The sequence below is a fragment of the Electrophorus electricus genome, chromosome 12 (assembly GCF_013358815.1).
Source record: "Electrophorus electricus isolate fEleEle1 chromosome 12, fEleEle1.pri, whole genome shotgun sequence".
Taxonomy (NCBI): domain Eukaryota; kingdom Metazoa; phylum Chordata; class Actinopteri; order Gymnotiformes; family Gymnotidae; genus Electrophorus; species Electrophorus electricus.
The window spans coordinates 17,335,506-17,361,518 of record NC_049546.1 but is presented as its reverse complement, the minus strand read 5'-3'; the positions used below and the strand labels follow the sequence as shown (position 1 = coordinate 17,361,518).

At 43.0% G+C, this 26,013-nt stretch overlaps 3 protein-coding genes and 2 non-coding genes across 12 annotated transcripts; 4 read left to right on the top strand and 1 right to left on the bottom strand.

Annotated features, from left to right (window-relative positions):
• The first annotated feature begins 2,344 nt into the window (after positions 1-2,344).
• Positions 2,345-5,026, top strand: gpr101 (G protein-coupled receptor 101). The gene is made up of 2 exons (XM_035532333.1): positions 2,345-2,428; positions 2,909-5,026. Exon 2 carries the CDS (start codon positions 3,008-3,010, stop codon positions 4,298-4,300), a length of 1,293 nt encoding a protein of 430 aa, XP_035388226.1. The 5' UTR covers positions 2,345-2,428; positions 2,909-3,007; the 3' UTR covers positions 4,301-5,026.
• A 1,818-nt stretch (positions 5,027-6,844) lies between these two features.
• LOC113583048 (transmembrane 9 superfamily member 2) lies at positions 6,845-19,488 on the bottom strand. 2 transcript variants are annotated; one of them, XM_027019146.2, is made up of 18 exons: positions 19,195-19,488; positions 18,615-18,682; positions 18,433-18,526; positions 17,410-17,537; positions 17,113-17,242; positions 14,981-15,108; positions 14,624-14,735; positions 14,443-14,522; positions 14,190-14,295; positions 13,549-13,590; positions 12,566-12,698; positions 12,342-12,461; positions 11,954-12,011; positions 11,707-11,866; positions 11,308-11,459; positions 11,060-11,171; positions 10,365-10,536; positions 6,845-8,068 (listed from the first exon to the last, which is right to left on the bottom strand). In XM_027019146.2, the coding sequence occupies exons 1-18, from the start codon at positions 19,324-19,326 to the stop codon at positions 8,001-8,003; spliced, it is 1,995 nt and encodes a 664-aa protein (XP_026874947.2). In that variant the 5' UTR covers positions 19,327-19,488; the 3' UTR covers positions 6,845-8,000. The 2 variants fall into 2 exon arrangements, with proteins under 2 accessions (XP_026874947.2, XP_026874948.2); XM_027019147.2 differs by lacking the exon at positions 13,549-13,590 and having other exon boundaries at positions 19,195-19,487.
• A 39-nt stretch (positions 19,489-19,527) lies between these two features.
• rbmx (RNA binding motif protein X-linked) lies at positions 19,528-26,010 on the top strand. Of its 7 annotated transcripts, XM_027019152.2 has the most exons (11): positions 19,528-19,634; positions 21,213-21,333; positions 21,987-22,093; positions 22,274-22,439; positions 22,601-22,726; positions 22,810-22,927; positions 23,000-23,134; positions 23,256-23,347; positions 23,869-24,030; positions 25,510-25,596; positions 25,718-26,010. In XM_027019152.2, the coding sequence occupies exons 2-10, from the start codon at positions 21,225-21,227 to the stop codon at positions 25,512-25,514; spliced, it is 1,020 nt and encodes a 339-aa protein (XP_026874953.1). In that variant the 5' UTR covers positions 19,528-19,634; positions 21,213-21,224; the 3' UTR covers positions 25,515-25,596; positions 25,718-26,010. The 7 variants fall into 7 exon arrangements, with proteins under 7 accessions (XP_026874953.1, XP_026874954.1, XP_026874952.2 ...); XM_027019153.2 differs by lacking the exon at positions 23,869-24,030; XM_035531957.1 differs by lacking the exons at positions 25,510-25,596; positions 25,718-26,010 and adding an exon at positions 20,847-20,991 and having other exon boundaries at positions 19,546-19,634; positions 23,869-25,161.
• Positions 22,123-22,199, top strand: LOC113583065. Its single transcript, XR_003411218.1, has one exon. It is a non-coding gene; the product is annotated as a small nucleolar RNA SNORD61 (small nucleolar RNA).
• On the top strand, positions 22,477-22,549 carry LOC113583066. The gene has a single exon (XR_003411219.1). It is a non-coding gene; the product is annotated as a small nucleolar RNA SNORD61 (small nucleolar RNA).
• Positions 26,011-26,013: the final 3 nt, after the last annotated feature.

The following is a 26,013-nucleotide window of genomic DNA, read 5'->3' as shown; positions in this document are numbered from 1 at the left end:
GGGAACGAGCGCTAGATCGCTGTAGAATCCTCAGCCAAAGACAAAACAGCTCTAGGTTGAGAGCTATGGTTCTGCACTTCACAGCATTTACCATAAGAAAAACACTGAACAGGTATGGTGTCTATGAGAAGTCACCATAGAAGAAAAAAAAAAATGTATTCCAACAAAATCCAACAAACAAACAAACAAACAAACAAAAAACACATTGCTCTCTGTTTAAAGATGTTATGTTGCACAGCACTACTGGGACGTGTGAACGGATGAGACAACACAACATACCAGCACCAATCTCTCACCCTAATTGTCAAGCCTGGAGGGAGGGAACAGAAATGAAGCAGGGCTGATTTGCTGTCTTAACCCAATATCAGCTGATTACACACCTAACACATTGGCTATGCAGCACGTATGGGTCAGTTACAGCAAGGACACATGCACTGTGGGCCCAATCTGGCCCTGCTGTAGCTGCTAAATTTAAGGTTTGGCATGGCCTTCGAACACTGGACCATATGCAGCCCACATGCAACCTGCCACGCGACAACCTTCCACCCGACAGCTGCGTTCAAGTTGTGGCCTGGCCCGCAGGTTTGTACAAAGACATCTCTGTACTTCCACAGCGGCATGTGGGCCAGAACTGGGCTGTCGCGCTCCTTGCTGTATGGGCAGGTACTGGACATTTTGTCATCCCTTGGGGAACAGTGAATTCCAAGCTTTGCCAGGAAATTCTACAGCTGAATCTCAGCAGGATATTTCTGCCATCTGAAACCTAGGCTCAGAGGCCTGACCACAGTCCTAGTGACCTCCTGAGGCATGGTCCGAAGTGTGCCATTCCAGCAAGACGTTCCAAAACACACTAAATTAATTACTCTTAAGGAATGGGATCAACCATCATCTAAGCACAGAGGTTCTTCTCAATGAAAGATTCCACTAAATGTACTGATTACTGAATTACTAAATGTAATGATTTACATACCAATGACCGATTGTTTAAAGCATTTGTTCAGTAAATTATAGCAATGTAAAATGTTGTGTGTGTTGTTTGTTTATCTATCATTGTGATATATATGAAGACTGGCTCACATGTGAGGAGCCATTCATGGAGAAATCCAGAAATTCAGATTATTAAAAAAGGTTCACAAACCTCTCCTCACAACTGCATGTCCGTCATCAACTGCTCCGTTTATAAACAGCTACCTTGCTTCTGACAACAGGATAGGCTGGGAATTTAGATTATGGAGTTTATATCTAAATCTGATTGTTACTTGTCAATCCTGTATATTTGGTAGATAGTCTCAATCTTTTATAGCATAAAAGATTCATTTTCTTTCTTTCTTTATTTTTGTGACAGTTGTGTCTACCTTCCAAACTTGACACCATAACATGCACAGTAGTCTTTACAAATCATACACTGTAATGTAAACAACACTTTGGTGTCATGGATGTGTGGCCTATATAACCTCAATGCAATCCCATGACATGTTTACGGCTACTCCCGCTCCAGCTCCCAGGTGTTCAAAGCAAAGTGATATAGACAAACCGAAAGCATTTATTTTGAAAGAAAATCATTTTTTCCAGCCTGAGCATGTGAAAGTTGAACTTGTCAACATGCATCAGTTCAATAAGAGCAAAACCAAGTGACGTTTACATTTAGAAAATAAAAATATCCCTGACAAACTGAAAGCATTTATTCTGAAGGGGAAAAAGAATTCTAGCCTGAGTATGTGAAAGTTGAACTTGTCAACATACATCTTTTCAATAAGAGCAATTTACATTTAAAAAGAAGAATTTCAAGATTTTCCCTTTATATATATATATATATATATATATATATATATATATAGAGAGAGAGAGAGAGAGAGAGAGAGAGAGAGAGAGAGAGAGAGAGAGAGAGAGAGAGAGAATTTTCATCACTATATTCACAGTTTACAAAGTATGCTGTAAATTGCATTTCCATTTCAGTGCCATCATAGGCTAAGGCGGCTCAGAACGAACAATGCCCCGCGTGCTTTGGGAGTGAGCAGCAGACGGGCAGACCACAGAACGCGGGCAGGTGCCGTTGCCCTGTGTGTGCGCGCGCGCGCGCGCGCGTATGTATGTGTGTGTGTGTGTTGCATTAGCGCGACACTCACAACCGTCTTTTGCCGTGGATATATTTGTGACACACGAGGACCGATCGCCGAACGCGAAGATGAATGAGAGCCCCGCTGCGAACGACGGCCGGAGGCGCGCACAGCCAAAGTCACACCGCTGCCATTGATTTGCACAGCGGTGACGGAAAATGGGAGCGCGGCGTCGGGATCAGAGCGCGGCGCTGTCAGTGGGGGCGAGCGGCGGGGCAGTCGCGCATCAGAGGAGGCGCGACTGAAAACGCACCAACGCACCACCGCAAACACCGCGCGAAATTCGCTTCTCTTGTGATGGCCATCGCAAGGTAAAAAAAACAAATAAATAAAAATTAAAAAAAATAAAAAATTTAAAAACCACGTTATTTCAGCGACGAAACGATCGGGACGGTGGCGGCAGCGTCGTTGCGTCTGGGGGATCCGCGGTGGTGGAACAATGGAATCCAGACGGCTGTGGGTTCCAGCTGTTGTAGCGGCGGGGGGTGGGGGGGGTGGGGGGGGCGACGGTTGATTCATCAAAATCGCCATTAGCTCCATCAGCCGTGGGTGGTGTAGAGTTGTTGGGGAAATATAAAGGGGGACGTTAGACAAGCAGCTGTGGTGCTGTGGCACGGTGTTCTTATACGTAGCTAATTTGTGCGGTAATGGGAATTTTCCAGGGAGGTAAGCCAGGTGCGACAGTAAACGCAAAGAAGAGTAATGCTTTTTTTTACAGGAGGGCCTGCGACGCTAAATGTAGACACATTTATCTCAGCGCTTTTCTGATTTCTGTCGACCCTTCTTAAAAGGTGAAAACGGGGACGCAGAAAAGTGCAGACTGACCCAGAGGTGGCCGTTGCCGCTGAGAGGGCTCCACATGCGGCATCTACCGACTCTTCGGCACCACCATGCCCGCATCGCAGGCCCCTGGAGTGGTCCATAACTCCAGCGCTGGGCCCTGGGACCCCGGCTACCTGGGGCCACCATCGGTGACGAACAGCGCGGTGAAGATGGTGCTCATCGCGGCCATTGTCTGCGCTTCGCTCTTCGGCAACGTGGTGGTACTGCTGGCGTTCCAGCGCAAGCCACAGCTGCTGCATGTGGCCAACCGCTTCGTGCTCAATCTGCTGCTAGCCGACCTGCTGCAAACCGTGCTGGTCATGCCCTTTGCCATCGCAGCCGCCGCACCGGGCGTCTGGCCACTGGACGCCCGCCTGTGCCGGGTGCTAGTCGTGCTCATGCACCTGTTTGCCTTCGCTGGTGTGAACACCATCATCGTGGTGTCGGTGGACCGCTATCTGGCCATCATCCACCCGCTGTCGTACCCCACGCGCATGACGCCCCACCTGGGCACCAACCTCATCGCTCTCACCTGGCTGTTAGGGGTACTGCAGAGCACGCCGCCTCTCTACGGCTGGGGGGCCATCGACTTCGACCGCCGCCACAGCGCCTGCACCGTGGTGTGGTCTGCCAGCTACTCCTACTCTGCCCTGGTGGCGGCGCTCTCCTTCTGGCTGCCCGTGGCCATCATGCTAGCCTGCTACTGGATGGTGTTCAGGGCAGCCAGGCGACAGAACGCCCTGGTGCACCCCATGCAGACCAACCAGCTCCCGGACTCCCAGGCCCCGTGCTCCAGTCCACAGCAGCCCCCACCCGAGGGGCCATTCTCGGCCGCGTACCCCACCAGGAACCGGCACCGGCGCTTTCACTACCACTGCAAGGCGGCGCGGGTGGTGTTCGTGGTCATGGCCTCCTACATCCTCAGCATGGGTCCCTACAGCGTGCTGAGCACCGTGTCTATGCGTCCTGGCGCTGCCGTGCCGCCCTGGCTGGCCTCGCTATCGCTCGTCCTCTTCTTCCTTCAGTGCTGCCTGCATCCGTATATCTACGGCTACATGCATCGTAGCGTGCGCAAGGAGTTCCTGGCCCTGCTCTGCGGGACCCTCTGCGGCCAGGGCCGACCCGGGCGTGGATCTGCCGCGGAGAGCTGCTTCGCAGTGACCGATGGGCGCTCAGCGCACACACGCCCACCCGGCCGCACCACCCGTGTGCGGCCTCTCCATACCTGGGAGGAAGGGACCACGTCATCGTCGCCCACAGACAGGAGGTCCAGGGAGAGCCACAAAGAGACCACGTCTGTCAGCCTGAGCTCTGAGAGAGAGCTCACTGTGCACAGCAGCAAGTGTCAGGAAGGCGTTTAGCAGCATGAGTTTACAGTTTACTGTGAGCGGGTGGTTATCGGCTGCCAAAACCCGCTATCTTGAAACTGAAACTCAGAAGACAAATACTCAGAAACATCACACATCCGTGGTCTTTGCAAATGAATGTGTCAAAGTGCGCTGGACCATATTACAAAATGATGAACATGTGAGTGAATTGCTAGTCCAAACGAGGAAGTGCATTTGATGGACTGTGGATATGGGGTTATTATGAAGTGGTAGGTAAAGGTTTGTGGAATGTAATATACTGTTAACTATTTTTTGCATAGTATGGAACTACATGTTTGTAATTTTGTGAAACCATGTACAGTATTTGTAAATTAAACCAATGTGTTAGTGCACATTATGGAAAGTTAAAAAGAGGGAGGAATCCCAAATTCTAAACAGTGATCTCTAATGCTTTAGATTCTATGATGCAAAAGTACTACTAGATTTCTTTACTTTCAACACACATCAGTATACACAGTATTGAGGATAAATTAATTAGTGTCACACGAATCCAGCACTATTCTCTTAAAAGGACTGGAGTATTAATGTTACCATTTAAACCTTTAAGACCTAAGCCTTAAATTGGCCATCTGGGCATATCTTTAAATGCATAAGAACCAGTAATGTAAAGTTGAAAGAAACCATATGAGGAGCATGTTAGAGGGTTAAACATTGTATTCAATGTGGCATCTGCATTACCATCTTCTCACCTTTAGGAAACAGGAAACAATCACTTTTTTTTTTTTTTTTTTTTTTTTTTTTTTTACAAAGAGCAATGGTATTTTAATTAGGACAACGCACAAATGTGTGCAAACACGAGGATTAGATGGTTCTAAAATGGGTTTTTATAAAAAGGTGGCAAAAGCAGCTACATTTTACTGGCATCAAAACCACAGACTGCCTCCAGGCAAAACTCCGACCAGGTGCTTTTGAACGTACCAGTGCTGCAAGATGTTAACGTACCATTACACTTTGCCTAGCAAATCCCGTTTTGAAGTTGAGGGCAGAGAAGAGATCAGTGTGTGTCAAGGATCTCAGGGTGTACTACAGCGTGTCTCGTCTTACCTCTTGTCCACTGAGACACCTTGCTCCAGCTCCATTTCTATTTCTGAGTGCCTCCCTAGAAGAGCTGTAGTATCTCACTGCCAAGCCCTTTCAAAGGGACACAACTGAATCATTAGGCCCACCGATGGAAGTTCAAAGGCGTGACGATCCCGCGAGCACTGTTTGGGAGTGGACCCTAGTAGAAGACGTCACTCCTGCTCTGGATTCATTGGTGCCCTGCCATATACTGGTAAGGGCTGCACCATTTGGACAAAATATCATTCTGTAGTCATATTGCTTCACATTAAAATATGCCTCCCGGTGAACTAAAAACACGGTTGAACCCGTTGCATTACTTTGATATGTTCACGGTTGTTCGGTCACAACTGTAACATTGATCAGGATGCTCACAACGCACAATTTAAATGGTTGTGATTCATTAGGGCGTTATTTTTATACTGCAGAGGGCAATATTGCAATAATGATGAACAAACAATAATGTTTTGCAGTCCTCCTTGCTGGGTTTCTAGAAGCCCAGAGCAATACTCACTGCTCAGCGATGAAGCCAGGAGAACCCATTCACTAATAACACTACAGGCTACTGAATCAAAACAATGGAGGCACAAATTCACGTTCAGAATCTCGCACTAAACATCAATCCATGTATAACAGGTGTGTCAAACCATCCACATTGCCATGGGACATGAGACTTAACCTCAAGTACATCTGCTTTTTTCTGCACATTACCCAGACTGTTCATATTGAAGTCTTTAAGTGAACGTCACATATTCACTGCAAATACTGGTAAAACAGGTTGGTTTTTTGTAACCTAAATCAGGTTAAATGATGTAATTATGACTAGTTGATTTCAGAGTTTGGAATTCAATAGTTGCTCCATGCCAGTCCCAGTCCTGGGGTCTCCATATGTTGTTCACTTTTGAGCTTCGCTGTTTTCTAGTATTGTTTGGCAGTGGAGCTTCCACTACAGTGGTTTAATTTAACTTGTCAGGTCTTCATAAATTGAGTTCAGGTGTGTGGGATCATTAAAAAAAGAACAGGACCCCCAAGGCTGAGAGTGGGAACTACTCATTTAGGCTTTTTAAATGCTGTTAAGTTTTAACAATTTTACTAACTGCATTTTTAATAACACACTGCTTAGAGGAAAGACTAACAGCTCAACTTCCCATTTCCTAGTATTTTATGTTAATGATTAGACTATTTAGAGGTTACTTGAATTCATAAGTGTTTTCTATACCACAAGGCTATTGCCATTCATCTTCTAGATGTTGATGTTAGGACATATGGGAATCGTAAGCATCTGTTATCTCACTTCACCCAACATTTCTCCATCTGCAATCAGTAGACAATCAGACATTCAACCAATACACAGTTAAAACTCTTGTAATGTAGCCAAGAAATTTGTAGCTTTACTTAGAATATATATCACTGGACTGTTTTTTTTTTTTTTTAAACCATATTTACAGGTAGACATTGTAATGATTTCCATTGTGCTTTATTTTTGCTCCATGGTACAAGGATCATTATGTACACGTCATATAGCTCAGTGAAGCTCAATATAAGCAGTGGGCTTTGGAATTAAAGTTCTTCAAATAAAGTTTGGCAGCATATCTGTATCATCTCTGTTTTAAACCAGGTAATGCTTTAGACACTATACATTTAGCTCTGAATCTAGTGGTTTAACATTGAATCTGAAATATCCCTAAATCAAAACAGGTTTGATGATAACAAATTCTCAGTGATCCCATAAACACACCCATTTATACCATTTCCAAGTCCTTTTACCTTTTGTCCTAAAACAATTATTTTAAGAAATAAAGAGATAAAAGTCAATAAAAGAAAAATAAAATCACATTTTCATAGAACTTCATGTTTTACCATTTAAATGATATACTTACAGCAGAACAGGTAAAAAAGGAATTAACATTTGGATTTCAATATAAAAGCATAAGATACATATTTATACATTATTTATGAGAAATTAAGGAGTCCTTCACTTTTGCTGCCATTTCGGGCTTAAGGTGCACGAGGTGGCAAACCCCTAAATGTATATGTTCTTTTGACAACCATCTAAATTTTTCCACTCGTCTCTTTTTCTGCTTCTACAGTTGGTGAAAAGGGGCCCTTATCCATGTGCAAACGTTTAATAATGTTAATCAATCGTCCTTTGCCACATGTCCTGCATACCCATGACATTCAAAGCGATGAATGCAAATATGTTCACAGCATTTAGACAAGCCCTGAGGCTGAGGTCTTAGCATCAGCCACAAGGACTCCATTAACAATGGTCTTGAACGCTTCCTTTAAAGAGAGCCCCCAATTTATGATCATTTATTCATGCTAACAAACATAAAACTCCAACCTTACACCTTGACCCCAACCAGAATACAACTACACCATATATCTGAAGGTCCCAACAGAAAAAAAACAAAAGTTATTGTGCAAACTACACCTGCTGAACTACAGACAGTAGAAACATAGAATAGTGACAGAACACACCAGATTCCAAGCAAAGCAGAAGGACGTTTAGATCTCAGATATGCGTTTGACTTGCAAATGGTTTACCTGCAGCATGTGGGGCAGCGAAAGCTGAGAAGGGAGGAGAGGGGTCCCCGCTTCCCAGCCTCAGCCTTTAGTCCACCTTCACCACACTGTAGATCTTATTCACAAACCAGAAGCAGGCAAAGAAGCCGATGGTACCTGAGGAGAGAAAGCCAGATGCAGCTGTGTGAGTTGAGGCTCGGGAGTGTTCGTTCTCACAGGTCATGCTGGTTTCATGGGCTTAATTCCGAGGGCTCTTGTAAACTCACTTTGAGGCGTTGAAGGGCCACAGTGGAAGAGGGTTCAAACCTCTTCAGGAACCATACTTTCACTTAGCCATGAGCTTTCGATTAGCCTAGACTTACTTTTTTGAATATCCTGCTCATGAGCACCAAGAAACAGTCATACAATGTATAATTATTGTACAACAAAATGTTTGTTCTTTCCCCTTCCATCACATTAAAGATAAAAGATTGTTTTTAAAATAGCACGCTCAATCACATCTTAGATTACTGGGCTAATCCATGGCAATTAAACATCAGCACACTTTGACTCACTGTACTGCAAGGCTACAAAATGTAAGCCAGAGGAGCCTCAAGAATAAGCCTGAACCTACAGTGCACATCTGAGCTGTACAATAGAGCACAGGATGAAAATGTGATCAAAGGCAGGTTGGCAGAGAGAGACAGAAACAAGCTGCAAGTAAAGTGGCAGTCTTCCGTAGATCAGAGCTCAGCGTTCAGCCCTGTAAAGGAAGCCGCTTTGAAATGTAGCTCCTTACCCATGGCCCCCCAGCACCTTGTCAGTAACGGCTCTATCACAGGTGCGCTTTGCCAGTCCACACACTGGTGCACCACTTGACTAATCGGTCATAAATAAATATGCAGATGTGAGATGGTATGGCATCATGGATACGTTAGTGCCAAGGACCAGCATTTCCACAAAAGCAATATCGGGGGGGGGGTCACACAAACAGAATTGTTGGGGGGTGCTATAGAGGACAGAAGAGAAAAACATGACTATAATAGAAAGAAGTCTGTTTGCGCCAAGCCTCTTTGTCATCTTGGCTCTTGATAAAGTCGCGTGGGTGTCCCCTACTAGGAAAGAGCTAGCATGTGCTGTTACTATGTCAACTTCTGACCACCTCTACCTCTGAGAATATAGGCATTAATTGGACATGTGCATTGCAGGCTGCTCGCAAACAACCTCATATTCTGTTTGGCCTGCTGTCTTTATAACTCAAGTACTAGCAATACAAGGAAGTTGCCATAACAGCCGTAGCCAGGGCTTTTGAGGTATCTATTAGAATCCATGGCAACAAATAAAACAGGAGCCTGATATTCATTACGTAAACCTCCACCATAATGGTGAAGCCAAGCGAGGTGCTGCAATCATACATGACAATAAGGAGGACCCTGTGTAACAGGGAATTGCATTCTGTAATGATCCAGAATGCTCCAAGCAGCCATTATCTACCCAAGCTAACAGCATTACAGAGGACCATTACCATTTTAAGACAGGATCCTAGAAGCTCTTGTCACAGAGTAGCCTAACTGGCTGAAGAGCCAAATCACATTTAAAAGGAGCAGAACATGGAGCACGGCTGAGACTAAAGGCATACTCATAATTCACTGATGAATGAAAGATTTGTGTGCCTGTATGTATGTGTTTATATGTAGATGATGTTTGTTTGTCTGGTTGGCAGATGTTCTGCTGTAGCCTCTTCCAGCTCAGCAGATGAATCAGGCAAACTGGGGAAGATTTGATTAAGGCCAACGTGCGGGGTGCCATCTCTCACAATAACACATGAATAATCCTTCTCAGCCTTTAAAGTGTCCTCATTCACCCCAAGTCCAAACACTACAGCTGAAACCAAATATAACCAGGTGAACAACAACAACAACAAATAGCCTTGAACAAAAGCATGGCACCATAAACACCTCCAGCGTCAGTAGTTTCCTGCTTTCCTTTCACCTGGACAATTTCACAACAGCAGATAGCAGAGGGCAGCTGGGTACGCTGCTGCGCTCTGACCGTGAGTTCACAGTCTGGCCGAACAACACAAGATTTCCACACAGGCCCACACTGGATGTGCTCATCAGAATGTGCACTCCAGAAACAGCCACAAGAAGGCAATCCTCGCAGGTTTTAGGAGGGGCTACCGCCGCAGCCGTCCACCCCGCCGGCACTTTCCCAGGCGGGGTAAACTGGCCGAAGGGAACGCGTACAGCTCTCGCCGCACTGCGGCGTCCCTACGTCACTCCTGTTGCAACGCGCCCACTTGCCACAGGTAGGTCCACTCTTTGGTTCGTCCCCCTGTTCAAAGAGCCCCTAGGGACTTTATAGTGTTCAACAACAAGTCAAAGGTGAAGTATTTACAAAATGGCAATCCATGGTCCCGTCATCCTGAGTCACGAGAGCATGGGAAACTGATCGCGGTTGCTTCCGCACTCACCTGTGAAGAGGAAGAATATGAGCACCATGATCATGGTGTAGCCAAAGTAAAGGATGGTGCTGGCGGCCCCTTGGATTTGGAGTTTGGAGAAGAAATAATGCACAGCGTAGATGAGCAGGTAAACTGCTGTGAATCCGCTCGTAAGGAACGATCGCCACCACCAGTGATAATCCTGCGAGACAGGAACAAGAAAACATTTGGGGCGAAAGTACCCATAAGCTGTAGGCCTGCAGATAATGCCATGTCAACCACAGTTGTGTTGAGAGTTCTACCCAAGGTAAACATCAGCAACACATCAGCCTTGGGTGATAAGATTTTTGGCCACCATAAACCAAGTATGAAAAGCACAAGCACAAGAGCAACTTGCACTAAAATTTACTGTGTGAAAACTGACTTTCCATTTAGATTGTGTTAAAATATTGTTATAGAGCTCCTCAGTAAATATCAACTCAAAAGCAACTGAAATATACTATTCAAAGCATTAATATCTTTAGAGAAATATGACTAAAGTAAATGTTACATCCATAAGGGTGCTCTCGAAAGCACTGTGGAAGGTTCTAGTATCCCCTAGTTTCAAGCAGAGTAAAACTCAATGTTCAGTTAATGTTTACATTGTGTTCATAGAAGTCCATTAGGACTTATATTAACACTGTAGGTAGCAATTCAACGTGTGGGAGTTTGTCATGCATCCTCACCTCAGCACACAGGTGGAAGTAGCAGAGCAGGATGGTGGCTTCTGAACAGGTGATGAGTAGGATGATGAAGACCAGGAACAAGAAGCCAAACATGTAATACATCTGATGAGACCTGCAAACCCGCAGAGAGACTCCATAAACCCAGCAAAAACCCTCTAGACTGCCATTTCTAAACAAACAGCAATTTCTTGTTTTGGCATTAACGTAGGCCGTGGGAGGCGTGGCAATGGCTGTGGTGGAGCACGCACCAGATGCTGTTGAGGATAAAAAAGAGTTGGATGAAGATGCAGCCAAAGGGCAGGATGCCACCCATGACGATGCCTGGCACAGGTCTAGTGAAGAAGGACTGCTCAGGGATTTGGCGTGGGATCTGGTTCGTCCGCACTGGATGCTCCATTACCTGCAGACAACGCCCATATTCAGAAAGGGTATGATACACTTATAATACACACAGACAGATAGGGAGGACCATGGCTTACAGCAGTTAGTGTAAAGTTCCAGATACTGCTGAAAAACAGAAACATGCTGACAGCCAAATAGCAAACATGAGTCCTTTCTTGGCTGACTAACACACATGAATGAACTGCTAACGTTTAACCAAGTACACAAAGTTGAAAACAGCAGCAAAGGACTGATCACGGACTAACCGGCTTCTTGAAGCCAAAGAAGGCGCCCACAAAGGTGAGCGGCACGGAGATGCCGAACCAGAGAGCCAGGATGGCCAGCAGGGTGCCGAACGGGATGGCTGCTGACGAGCCCTCAACCCACAGGATCAGGTTCATCAGGAAGAAGTCCGCAAACACGATGCTGCGGAAACCAGGAACCGGTGCAATTACAGACTGAATCTGATCATGGCTGGCAGGGTCTCCACATTACAGAAGAGAGTCATCATACCCGGGGCACAGAAGAGCTGTCAAAAAAACGTTGGTTTTCCATTTTTCCCCACCGAAACCTAAGAATATTGCAACAAGAAAGGAAAACATCATGCCTGAGTGTTACTTTTATTTATTTATTTACATAACCAGTATGCTATTATACACTACTATAATCACAGTTTTTTACAATGCTGCCTTTGTTACCATTTTAACAAAGTAGTATGAGAAATATGTGCACTAGTCTCCTTTTAAGGCAATACTTCCCCCAACAATAAACCAACGACTAAAAGCGGATAAGGACCCAACAACAACGTCTGCTTCAGATAAGGCTAAATGGCCCTGTGACTTTGGGCCATTATAAGCCCACCTAGCACTCTGCACGTCCTTTTAATGGCCAGTGTTCTTACTTTTGTAGATCCTGGCTGATACGTAGCCAGCGGGTGTGCCTAGAAGCACCCACAGCACCACTGCACATGTCATCAGGGCACCTCTGTTGGCCGGAGACAGGAATCCCAGGCAAGCCAGGACTGGAAAGAAACGTTTAACAATTGGCAGAATTGGTGCTCAGGCCTTTACTACTCTGCAGAATTTAACCATTTTGGGATGGCTTTTTATGTATCATTATCCTTACAGAGCGTGATGAAGGTCATGATGAAGATCTGTGCGCCCTGCCCAAGAAAGACAGCGAGCAGCATCCCATTGGGAGGCGGCCTGAACACGTCCCCGTGCACCTGCTTCCACCCGGACTCCTCCTGCGCATCCTCCTGCAGAGGGCAGCAGAGCACGCACCTGGTCACAAGCACGGGAGTCAGGGCTTTTCAGGAGGCTCCAGCCGTCACCTCCTCCGCTCAAGCCCGTCAAGCCGGAAATCAAGCCAAGCAGAATCGAGGAGCAAAGAGGTTTCCAGGGCAAGGAAACGTGGGTGCTTCCTATTTGCAGTGCCTGATGCATAAATGCCGTAGCTTTAAAGTGGTCCTTTGGTGAGGAAGCGCATCTCATGTGGATGGATGTTTGGCACCTCTGTCCTTGCAACCCATTTTTCCATCTCTTTCTCACATCCACAGAGGAAGGAGCTTAGATGTGAGGAGGAGATACAAAGAAAAGAAAAACAAGGGAGTGCAGTTAAAGGAATAAGAAGAACCTCTAGCTCTTGTTAAAACAAAAACAAACCAAACAGTTTTACCATTCCATATTAGCAAGGATTGCTAATAATGAATAACAACTCATTGCAGCCTATTAGCATAATCTAATTTGCATAATTATTCTTCCATTTATTCTTAACTTCACAGCACTCTCTGCTACACAATTATTTTAGTGCTTTAATATTGTTAACAGGGACAGACAACTCTCAAAGCTCCCACTCGCCAAGCATAAGCAAGGTGATGCACTTTGGACACAATAAAATATGGTGTAGAGAACCAACATCTTCTACTTCATTTATAAGGCACGTGTTATAGAAACAAACATTTTTCATTTTTCACTATGGCTGCTGTGGGCAAAGCATCATTAATACACCATGTTTTATCACACAGCGGAAACGTCCAGAGATGATTCATACAATCACCAAAAATCACCCCATGAAGATCTGAAAATGAACCCTGGGCACAGGCTTACATATGCAGCGCCTGAGTGTAGATGGATCTTAAACAAGTCTGCCTGCAAATGGCACAAATAAGATTTTAGTGACTGGAATTCCTATGCTTTAACGCACATTGAGAATATTGTTAAATCAAAGACAACTTCAAATTCCTTTTTTATCCTTAGTGAGTGACCGATCACTTAAAAGGATCACTTAAATTAACTTAAAAGGAACTATAAGGTATTAAACAATAAAATTATATTATACCTGTAAGATGGGTCAATAAACATGATCTAAAAATGCGTGATGAGTCAGTGTGTCATAGCAGTGTCGACAATGTTGGCCACAAGAATATAAGCCATTATGCAAATACTACCTTTACATATCTAAAATTACTTAAATCACTTAAACTCATTTACATATCACTCATTTACATCCATCCATTCTAGATTATGTAATGAAGGTGAGTGTAAAATGGCCACAGAAAAATCGCCACTACTTTCACATTTTGGGAAAATATATACCTAGGAATGGGAACGCGTTAAAGAGCGCTAAAAACTGACTACAGTTTGCTTTGCAGTGGTCTCAAGACAGGAGGAGTCCATCATAACTACAGGGAAATGGAGTGAGTGGGACTGCAGTCAGGATGTCAGGAAGTGAAAGGAGGTGAATGTACCTGGTCCACCTGGTTGTACCTGGCGATGTCCTTGTGTAGTGTCCTCAGCATGATCATGGCCACCATGCCGGAGAGGAAAAGCACGATGACCAGAGAGTTCATAATGCTGCACAGAACACGAGCAGCATCAGTGCACACTAGAGAGGGGGATTACTGTAAATGTTTCTAAAGAGAAACTTTTATAAGCAAGCTGAGGTGTGTATGCACGCACACGAGGTAGAAATACACAGAGAGAGAGGACAACTGTCCTTACCTAAACCATTGAATGTTTGAGTGGGGCATAGAAACCAGAATGTAATCCCATCTTGATGCCCACCTGATCGCATTTGTGGACTAAAGGAAAAACAAGCTTGTTCTCTAAGAGAGTCTCTGTTTAGCAAATCTTTGTATAACAAAATCTGTGAATACTGTGAATGCTAAATCAGTAAACTTGCCTCAAACTTGATAGAATAAGAGTAGGTCACTTTCAGATCGGTAGAGAAATCCACTGGTATCTCCATGGGTGAGCCTTCACATGACAGACTGTTCTCATCACCGTGTTTAATACTGAAGAAAAAAAGAAGGGGGAAATACATCACTATCATTAGCAACAGTATGACCACCTTTAAAATGTACACAGATTTTGAGAACTCACCTCTACCTGTCTGATAAAACCCATCACAACACAATTTATATAAAAGGTTCTCATGCGATGAGGCAGGACACTGGCTAACATTATTCTCCAAGCAAATGTAGCACAATTCCTACCAAAGAAACAGCACATGTGAGGTAGTGAGGCTTAGGGGGCAAACCTCTGAGGCTCTAGTCTGGCAGCCACCAGTCGAGCACCTCTCCAGTTCTCATTGTCCCCGCTGTGATACGTTATGGTGATATCCACATGATTGAAGAGGTAGTATGTGCTTTTCTTGTTGAACTTAGCCTTAAAGTGAAACAGACACCACCATTAACACAAGCAATCAGGCACAGTTCTGCATGATGTGATATACTCTCAGTTTACGCCCCGTACTGGAGGTTTACTAGTAACACCCTCTTAATCCCCTTAATACATTTTCATGAAAGATATAGATTTGCCAACCCAGCCTAGAAAAAGCGACGCCCTCAGTGACTGACTGACTACGAGTTCCATTTTTAAAATGCACATGCACAATGCTTCTAACTTGCCACATTTCAATCCATCATTACCCATCAAGTCGCAAATTGCCTCCCACATCACCTCGTGCAGCAATCAGAAGCAAGTAAGTTAAAATTGTGGTATTCCATGCAGGTGTGCATGCTTCTTGAACTATTTTTGTAAAATTGTTTTTTTGCTGTTTGTTAGTCTGTTTTTTACCCTACGTTTCTCACAACTATAGCTATTAATGCTAATAATGTTTTTGTAGCTATATGACTATTGGCTAAATTTCTCTCAACAGTTATATTATTTACACGAATGCATGTTCTGCACTTAAGACAGCTTGACAACTATCTAGGTATGCATATAATGTTAGTCACCTTTCCATGTAGCAAAGGCTACCTAATAAGCAATGAGTGATGTGCATGTATCTGCAGCAGGTGATGGGTCTGTATCTGCTTGGTTTTGTTTGTAAGAAGTCCACATCCACACATTTTCCAATAAATGCAGAGACGAGAAGCAACTGTGTCTTTCATCTGAGTGTGTAGGCTTGCCTGAGGTATTACACTGGTTAACAGAGTTTGCCACATGCAAAATAATACGGATTTTGCATTTTTGCATGCTGAATTCAAATACGTTTTCAGAATTTCTCTGAAATTTGTACATAGTTTTAAATGCAATACAGCCTTATTTATTTACTGTTCTGCAGCTTGTGATAAGAAAAACAAAACTAGGCAAGCTTAGATTTGCTGGACAGTCATCAGTTGCATAGCATTTCTTATAAAAGTGTCAATGGCAATAATATATAATATATATTATAAAATAGTAATATATAGTTGTTGTAAAACTGAATTGCTCTGTCACTTAAAAACCATGCCCAGTATAACATTTTAATGAATCTGTGAAAAACAGATTTGAGTCCAATGTAATAAATTACTATGAGGTCCAGGTATTTTAGTTTGGTTGCCCAGTGTTATTGTAGTACTCCAAGTTATATGAAGGGATCTGATGATGTATTAGTAACATGGGTGCTGGCTGTATCTAACTAGACCATTATGACAGTTACTTACAGAAGTGAATGGTAGCTATTTAGTCACAAATATTAACATTTTAATCTAGTTAACTAGCCTTGAAGACTGGTCTTCTCATTCTTCTTAGAAACATATATAAAGTTTTTTTTTTAATTTAATGGAACAAAGAACAGTTTTCTTTGCATTGGTTATAAACACATCCAAACCTACTCAGTGCTTAAAAATACATTGCCTTACCAATATTACAAACAGAAAAACAAGCACACATTGACATTTGTGACAAATTTGTGATAATTTCAAATCTCATTTGCTCCGCATTCCCTTTTTATCAGTTTCAAACAAGAGAAGCCACTTGTAAACAAATTGTACTTAATAAAATACAAAACCCAAAGATCTACCATGTTTATATAGTTCTCTAATTTAAAACTATGGTTGACCATTTCAGGCTCTGAAGAAAAGCCTAATGTTCTTTTTCAGGCTGTGGCATGAAACAACATAATGCCACATTTTTTTGCCAAAGCATCTCTTTCAAAACACAGGGCATTGTCTACAAGTCTAAATTAAATCTAAAGTACTTCTAATATATTGGTTATATTCTAATATAACAAGTATATCTTTTGGCCATGAAATGAATGACTGCCTCCCTTTGTTGAAATGCTATTATACTTGTGTAAGAAATGCTATACAACAGAGTAAAATCTAAGATTGCCTAGCTTTGTTTTATGCTCCACAAGCTGTGGTACTGCAGATCTACAGTAGCATAGCAAAAAGGTCTACTCACATTGATGATACAGGCATCTTTAGGCCGTCCTTCGTGGGTTACTAAGCAACCAATAGGGAAGCCAGGGTTGCAGTACTGCTGACCATCTTCCACTTGGTAGCACCATGTCACAGGCATGTTGTCAACAATCCTAAAAATAAGGAGTCACGTCACGTATTGCTCAGGAAACCTTTCCATTCTGCAGTACAAATTTAATGAGTTCAGAAACAAAACAAAAAAGCTAAAATGTCCCTGAAAACAAATATTTGGCAACAACAAAGCACATTGTATCAAAAAAGTCAATCTGAACCCACTCACCAGTGATGCTGGTAATTCAGCTCCATGCCTCTCTTGAGAAAGTCCAACTTGGCTTTGTCCTCTTGATTAGACGTAGCATATGATTTGCTGCACACCTTTTGGCAAGACACATCTTTCCCAAATTTGAACTGAAAGCGAAGCATTGTTTGTGCAAGTCAAACAACAGACAGCATTTGAGAAACTCATTAAAAGTGAACTACTGGGTTTAGCAGAGGAGCAATTAAATCCAGTGCAGTTTGCATATAGATCCAGCAGGGGGATGGATACCGTTACCGTTACTCTGCTGAACCTTTTTTATAGACATCTTTAGGGTCATGCAAGACTTTTCTTTTGGATTTCTCATGTTCCTTCTACACAATCAATCCCCAAGTTTTAGTAAACAAACTCTTAACACAATTTAATATTGAATGTAACTTAACCATCTGAATTATGGATAACATGTAGACCACAAAAGGTTAAGGTTAATGGCTTTTTATCTCAAACACTCTTTTCCTCCACTGGCTCACCACAGGGTTGCAGTTTGTCTCCCCTGTTGTATATTCTTTACACAAATTACTGTACAAGTCCATATCAAAATAGATACATCCTCAAATGTGCAGACGATACAGTCATTGTTAGTCTGCTCCAGAATGAGGAGATTGAACATGGCCAGGTGATTGACAAATTTGTGCAGTGGTGTACAGATATGAATTTGAAATTAAACATTACAAAAACAAAAGACATGAATATTGACTTCTGTAACGTGGCCCAGTTGCCATCACCTTCTTTGATAAACGGTATGGCAACTGATTTTGTTGTTTTTAAATACCTAGGGACAGGTATTGATGCTTTTGTTGATGACTGAACATTTAATGTGAAAACTGAAATTGTTTGCAATGTTCATGTCTGAAAAAAATGACTCAGCACATACAGTGAAAGATGGCTTCCTGGTTTAACACAGTGTATCTGACACTGTATCTTAAAATTACCCACCAGTTATCATTGCTCAAGACTGACACTGATGTCTGTGAAGCCTCATCTTACCTTGTAAGGCGATGTCTCGATTCTCTCGCCAAATAACACTTGGCCCAGGTTTTCTGACGGCCTCTTCTCCTCTTCATCTTTGCAAAAATCAAACCTGAAACGGCAAATTAATTCAATTATTAGGAACGACAGTTAAGAATGCGTCCCACACTGATGATGAGTACGAACTCTGTCAAACTTACACATCATACTCGTAGGGCAGGACGGATTCCACAGAATCCAGTCGATTTACAAACAGCTGGATCTTATTCTGTAGGAGCAAGAACACTGCTGTTAAGTAAGGCTGTCACTTCGAAAAAAACAACTGATTTGGTAAGAACCTGTAAACAACTGATTTGGTAAGAAGAACTTTTGGCTGCTGTGACAGTTTGTCTGGGCAGCTGCATAGCAACCACTTAGCTTTCACCGGCTAGGTTAGCCAGCTAGCTACTTAGCTGCTTACAACTGGATAAATTGTTATTAAATTATCAATAGTAGCACTTCCCTTGGGGAGCCGTATGTATAATTAACAGACAGCTTTTGCTTGCTTTAATACATTCAGGGAAGGTGTAACGTTGGTTACATACACGGTAGCTAGCTAACCTAAGTAATCTAGTAAACCAAGCGTGTGCATAAATTACCATGCTAGCTAGGTTTGCTTGCTGGCTAACGCTAGCTATCTACATCAGATAGCTCTGTTTTCAGAAGGTACAAAAAGCTATCTAGTCTTATTCATCGGTTGTACAATAAATAGGAAATGGGGGAAAAAACAGCATGTGTTACCTGACAGTCACTGGTTTTCCCGTCCTCTTCGCAAAAACTAACTGGAGCTAAACCCGGAAGGTAGAATCCGGAGACTGGAATAGTTGCAAATAAACTACACGCAAGTCTAGCCCATAAATAAAGTAGCTTCATGGTACTTATGAATCCTGTATCTTCTCAGTTTTAGTCTAATTTGACATCCACTTTTTTCGGAACCAACGAAATTAGCCAGCCAACTCGGAGGCGACACGGAGTCAGCTAGCCACAACGCTTCACATTCCGATTAAATGGCAGCATTCTGCTCCTCCAGGCCAAGTGGTGGCTGCACCGAGCCACACGACCAACTCGCCAACCGCCGTCGACACGGCGGCTCCCCCACAGCTTCCTCGGCGGGCACTTGACCAGTGAAAACTAGGGCTTTTCCTCCTCCTTTACCCTGTTGCGCCTCACGACATATTCTGGTGAGTGGGTTATGAACAAGCGGCTTGTGATTCACTTACCTAAGGTGTCATTTACGATAGCCGTAAATAACGGGTGTAAGTTTTTAAACGTTAAGTAGCGTGGTGAAGACTCCGTTGAATGTAAGACTAGTACGCTAACAGATGCTAGCAAAAGTCAAATGTGGCTACGCGGTTGTGCTCACGCATTTCGTTAGCTCGGTTGCTAATTAACCGACTAAGCATCGTTTTGAGGTGTAAACAAGGAGGCTGGTTAGCTAGCTAGAGACTGCAAAGTCCCAGTTATGGTGGTTTCGGTCGTATCTCTTGGCAAACCCAGCCGGCGTTCAAGTCTGAGGCCTGTGAAGAGGTTCATCGCGAGCTGTCCGCCATTTTGTGATTCTGGCTAACCTAGTAACAACCTAACCTAACCTAGCTTAGCATCGACTTATTTACTTGTTTAGTATCGACGTGAGAGAATAGGTGGCTAAAAACATAACATTCCACATTTCTTTTTACTAGCGGTCTAGCTTACTAACTTGCCTTGCTTTACAGATGCGACTTTTGGCTTATTTAGCTAGCTAGTTAGCTTTAATGCTCATTTGCAAATCCAGCTAGCAAGACAGTTACAGACAACCTCGTTAACGTATGTCACGATGGCCAACATTCATGAGTGAATTTCGCCTTTTGTTTCACTCTGTCGGAGGCTTGCTTGAGTGGGGAAAAAACCCACACTGTATGACCACAGAACTAGCTAAAGCCTCTGTAGGCCTCTGGTCAAAATGCATCCGTGCAAGGGGGATCCTTCCTGCACCAGGCACAGAGTGGTGCAGAAAAACAGCCTTATCTTACAGGTACTGGGTGGTGTGGGATGAGATCATGTTTGGGGTTTTTGGGTTGGTTTTTTTGTTTGAGGGTTTATCCTTTAAAAACAAAAACAAATTGGATATAATGGTGTCAACCTTCAGCTTGAAAAATGTTGGATTTCAGTTTGCATATACTGAATAATGAATGGTTTGGATATAATGGTGGAAGTTTCAAGGACTAGTATATAAAAGGAGGAGAGATTACAACAACTCCTGAAAACTTGAAATTTGGGTTCTTTGTGCACTCTTCAGTCATTCTCTGGAGGGTGCCTCATACCTTAACCTACACTAAAGAACTGGACTAGTTTTTCTCTTCAACTAAAGTTTGAGTATGCATCTTTTTTTTTTGTGCTGCATATTATAATACCAGCAAATGGAGGAATTTAGGAACCACATAGCTAGCTGGTTTGCTAGCTATCTGTAAGTAAGTGGACTGCTGAAATTCCACCCAAATGGTCTTCCAGTGCTGGATCCAAAAAAAACTATCCTGTCAAGTTGGTCAGCAATGCCAAAGGGTTGGTATCGCCAGAACACTACATGTCAGATTTTAACAGCTCAGTCAACTAACAAATGGCAATAAAGTCACTTTTGCATTGCACATTGTTGCTATTGTCAAGAGACAAAACTCTTCAATGAAACTGATTGTTAGATGGTTGGTTCTGAATTGTAAGTAAACCTGCACAAGATGATTACATGCAAATTATTGCCAGATTCAAACCTTGTTTCTCCTGTGTAGTTATAGGTAAACATGGTGGAGGCAGACCGACCAGGGAAGCTGTTCATTGGTGGCCTGAACACTGAAACTACAGAGAAGGCTCTTGAAGGCTATTTCAGTAAATTTGGCCGAATATCTGAAGGTAATCACTGAAAAGATGTAGCATAAATGTTATAGAGCTGTTTTATTGTGATGGCAGTACTATTTCAATCAAGCTAGCTTTTACACTAGCCTATAAAATTTCTGAAGCAAAATATTTTGAAAGAGGCCAAACAGCTTGTGATTTGGTATATGCACTTTTGAAATTTAAATTCAAGCTGTAAAAGAGACTAGAATCAAAGATATCAAACATGTTCTGTTTGAAATCTCTGCACATAATATGAACAAAACAAGCACAGACCACATGTGGCTGACAGCATGATTCCAGTCAGCTGAATTTGTTGCAGTTACAAGTTCAAGTTTGGTTTATTCGTCACATACATAGTCATACACAGTATAACTCGCAGTGAAATGGAGGCAATAATACTGAAGTTCTCAACTATATATGGAAGATCACTAATGGTTGTGCAGAATGAATTTGTAGAATTTTGAAACATTCACTGAAGTTTTCAGTTCTCTCCTTATGAGTCTTGAAGTACTGCTCATGTCCCTTACAGATATGAAAGTTACTGATAATCTTCTCAATAAATTGTTTGAGTTCCCAGGCTGATTATCTTGCAAGTTCTGAAAAATCTGAAATTGGTCTGTTTATGCACCCATGTAGTTGTAACAATTTTTTTTTCTATCTCCCAATAGTTATATTGATGAAAGATCGTGAAACAAATAAGTCCAGAGGATTTGCTTTTGTGACTTATGAGAATCCTAGTGATGCAAAAGATGCTGCAAGGGAAATGAATGGAAAGGTAAGGATGCATCTAAACTTTGGCAGTAAGCTGTGATGATGCTTGGTGGCATTGATCCTTTGGAACTGATTTGGTCCACAATTGTCCTCTAAGAAGTTCTGAGCTTACTTATGTATTGATTGCCTGTATTTTTATTCATTTGTCAAGAAAACAGAGTTAATGTGACTGATTTTTTCCAAGGCCTTAGATGGTAAACCTATCAAAGTAGAGCAGGCCACAAAGCCTCAGTTTGAGTCACTTGGCCGTCGTGGCCCACCATCAATGCACCCACGCAGCCGTGGTCCTCCCCGAGTCCTGCGAGGCTCCAGGGGTGCTCCCAGTGGACTACGAGGACCACCAAGCAGAGGTACTAAACAAGATTACTCTCACACACCCACCCATGGGCTATGATGACATTTTTTCACCTGATCAGTTTTGAGCTGATTGTTCATTTGTTCTCTAAGAAGTTCTGAGCCTTCATTGTATCTATCAATGTCTGTCTGTCTAATGACCACTATGATAACGTAGAGGTTGTAGAACCTTTCTTTAAAGGGATGTCATCCAGAGGCCCACCACCTCTCAAAAGGGGACCTCCGATCCGTGATGGGGGGCCACCGCCAAAGAGAACAGCACCCTCTGGTCCAATGGGCAGACGTAAGGAGCCACTTTTAATTTGCTTACTGGTTCTTTTTCTTGTGATCCACGGTTAATCTGTCGCTTTTCTTTTTGTTTTGCAGCCCCAATGTCTAGAGACCGGGATCCGTATGGTCCTCCTCCACCTCGCAGGGATTCGCTTATGTCAAGGAGAGATGACTATCCTTCCCCACGTGATGACCACTACAGTGCTAAAGACAGGTAAGCCATGTTGTGAAGGGAGTTGTGAAATTCTCTTGTCTTCTTGAGTGCTTCAATGTCTGCTCTTTATAGCTATTCCAGTCGGGACTACATGAGCTCGAGGGACAGTAGGGATTATGCCCCACCACCACGCGACTACACATACCGTGATTATCCATCCCAGTCTAGCTCAAGAGATGACTATGGTTCTGCCTCTAGAGGCTACAGGTATGCTTGCGATTATTTTTGCATGCATATCTGTTTAGCTGACAATACAGGTCACATTAAATGCCATAAATGTAAACATGTTTGACATTTTGAATTAATCTTCATTTCTTTGTGCTCATAGTGATCGTGATGGTTATGGGGGTGGTCGAGAACCCAGGGGCTATATTGAGCGGCCAAGTGCAGGCTCCTATAGGGATCCCTATGACGGTTACGGTAAGATTGCATCTTCAGTGCTCTAGAAAAGGTTAGGCCCCCTCCCCCAACTGCACTTTTGTTCCTGGGACAAGTCCATCATGTCAATCCAAATAAGTCAATGGAAACTTCAGAGCTTCCTTTCAACTCAAAATGTTCCGCAATGTCAATCGTACTCAACAAGGACTCCCTCGCAAGCGCGTTCTCTCTGTGTCTTTCCCAATACCCCTGTCCAAATCAAATGAAAAAAACCAAGTGCCCAGTCTACAGTCTGTCCTCTGGGACTCAATTCTTAAGGAAAACAGTGGCTCTCGTTGCATCATTCTTAGTTCAGTTATGTTGGAATAAAGTACCCCTTCAAAGATCTAAATTTTCTTGACTAATTCACAGCACATTTGGAGAACTATAGCAGGCCTGAGCTATAAACTTTTAAAACACCACTGTGAGGAATATATGTAGGAACGTGGGCACTTGACATCGGGGTAACTTGCACAAAATATGTATGTGAATTTTGCCAATTACGTGACCCATTGACCCTGCAGGTAACTCGCGCAGTGCCCCTCCCTCAAGGGGTCCCCCTCCATCCTACAGTGGGAGTGGCGGAAGCAGTCGCTATGACGACTATGGCAGCAGTTCCCGGGATGGATATGGCAGTCGCGAGAGTTACCCCAGCAGTCGGAGTGACCCATACTCCGCTAGCCGTGGTGAGCGACTGGGCAGGCAAGAGCGAGGCCCTGCCCCCCCCCTAGAGAGAGGCTACCCTCCTCGCGAGTATAGCAGCTCAAGTCGCGGGGCGCCCCGTGGCGGCAGCCGTGGTGGGGGCAGTCGGGCAGATAGAGGGATGGCCCGCAGTCGTTACTGAAAAGGACTCAGTGTGGCGAGAGCGTCAGCTTACTGTGAGGCATTCTACATGTGCAGAGGAACATGGAGTCAGAATTTTTACCCTCTATATGGACTTCAAGCTTCAGTTTCAACCTGTACCCAAACTTGTGGTTTTTTTTTTGGTTTTTTTTCTCTCCCCCCTTTAAGTTGCAATTTATTTCTTTTCCCCTGCCCATCTCCCATTTAATGGTACTGTTGCCAATTTAAGTGCTGAGTGTTAGTTTTTGTACCCTAGTGATGTTAAACCTGCAATGCCCAAGTATGGTTTTCATTTACCAATAAAACTTTTAATCAAAGAGCTTGCACAACCATGCTTTTCAAAGAAGACTACGGAAACTGCAACTGTCAACTCGCAGCCTCTGTCCTTCATGGTGAGGGGAAACCAGATTAATTCAGTTTAGATAATGTGGAGATTATTCTTGTTGCCATTTGTCAGTCTGTTGAAAACAAGAAAAATGTCACTGCCAAACTCTTTATCAGTATAGCTTTCCTCAGTGCAAATGGATCCCTCATCGTAAAGTCTAAACTTTGACGGCTTGCAACGACCAATCCAAAGACAACCCAAATGCAAGAAACAGTTCAACACCAGATTAAACGTGTCATCTGCTGGTAAGCAAAGCAAACCCTTTTCTCTCGGTATAAGTGAAGTTGACTCCATGGTGCGAGTTTCTCTCGACTACAGGTTAGTTAAATGCCACCCTTGCCTCTTGACCTTTCAGTTGCTATGCTGCAATCTAACAACCTACAGTTATTTCATACTTGACCAACCTGACACACAAACACCTCTGCAACCAAAGGAGTCTATAATGTCTTTAAAAAAAAACAATGGATCATTGAGTTTAAAGGCCCTTAGTTTCAGGAACAAATGGGGAAACAATCTGATGGAATTTTTTTTTTTGTTTTTTTTTTTGCCAAGTTCAACACATTCCCAATGAAAAAAAAAAAAAAAAAAAGACACTTAAGGATTTAAATGAAGCCACCCAACAATGGACTATTTCTACAATATAGCATAAGTCCCCCTAATTGCAAATGATATCCAGACCATTCTATCAGTGGACCTATATTGAGCATGTTGAAAGTTGCCTTAGGTTTAACAAGAGTCAGCGCCGCTCACAAGCATGCCAAATTCTAACAAAGGACACCACTTGGAAAGAAGCAGTGTTCTGTCATTCAGCCTGGAGAGTAACTGGAAGCGCAATCAAAAATCGGACCACTTCTTTTGTTAAATTCTATTAATTTTCTCAATTATCTTTCTTATTTACCCTACCAGCAATATATTAATTTCAAATTTCTTGTTGCAGGATGAATGAGAATGGGACCATGGCTTATTGTACTATGCTGATGGCAGTGTGTTTTTGCCCATGTGCTGTGCTTGCAGCGTCCTGCAGGTATGCCTAGTCACATGACTCGTGTACAGGTATGCTGAGTAGTGTTTGTACTGTCTCACGCTCTCTCTCTCTCTCTCTCTCTCTCTCTCTCTCTCTCTCTCTCTCTCTCTCTCTCACACAGATGGAACGGAACGCTGATGTGATCCAAGTTGAGAAGTGATTGGTGTGTGTGTAATAAATAAATAAATATATATATATATATATATATATATATATATATATAGATTTCATAAATATGTACAATTGATCTATGACGTTTTGTCTTCCTTCACTTAGAACAGTGGGTTAATTTAATCTACATGTTGCTTTTGGTTTTTACATGATACATTTCGCAACCTGTAGCATATTCACACAACCTTTTGGATGGTGTTTTTAATAAATAAATATAACGCCAGAACTTGCTTAAAATTTAAAGGA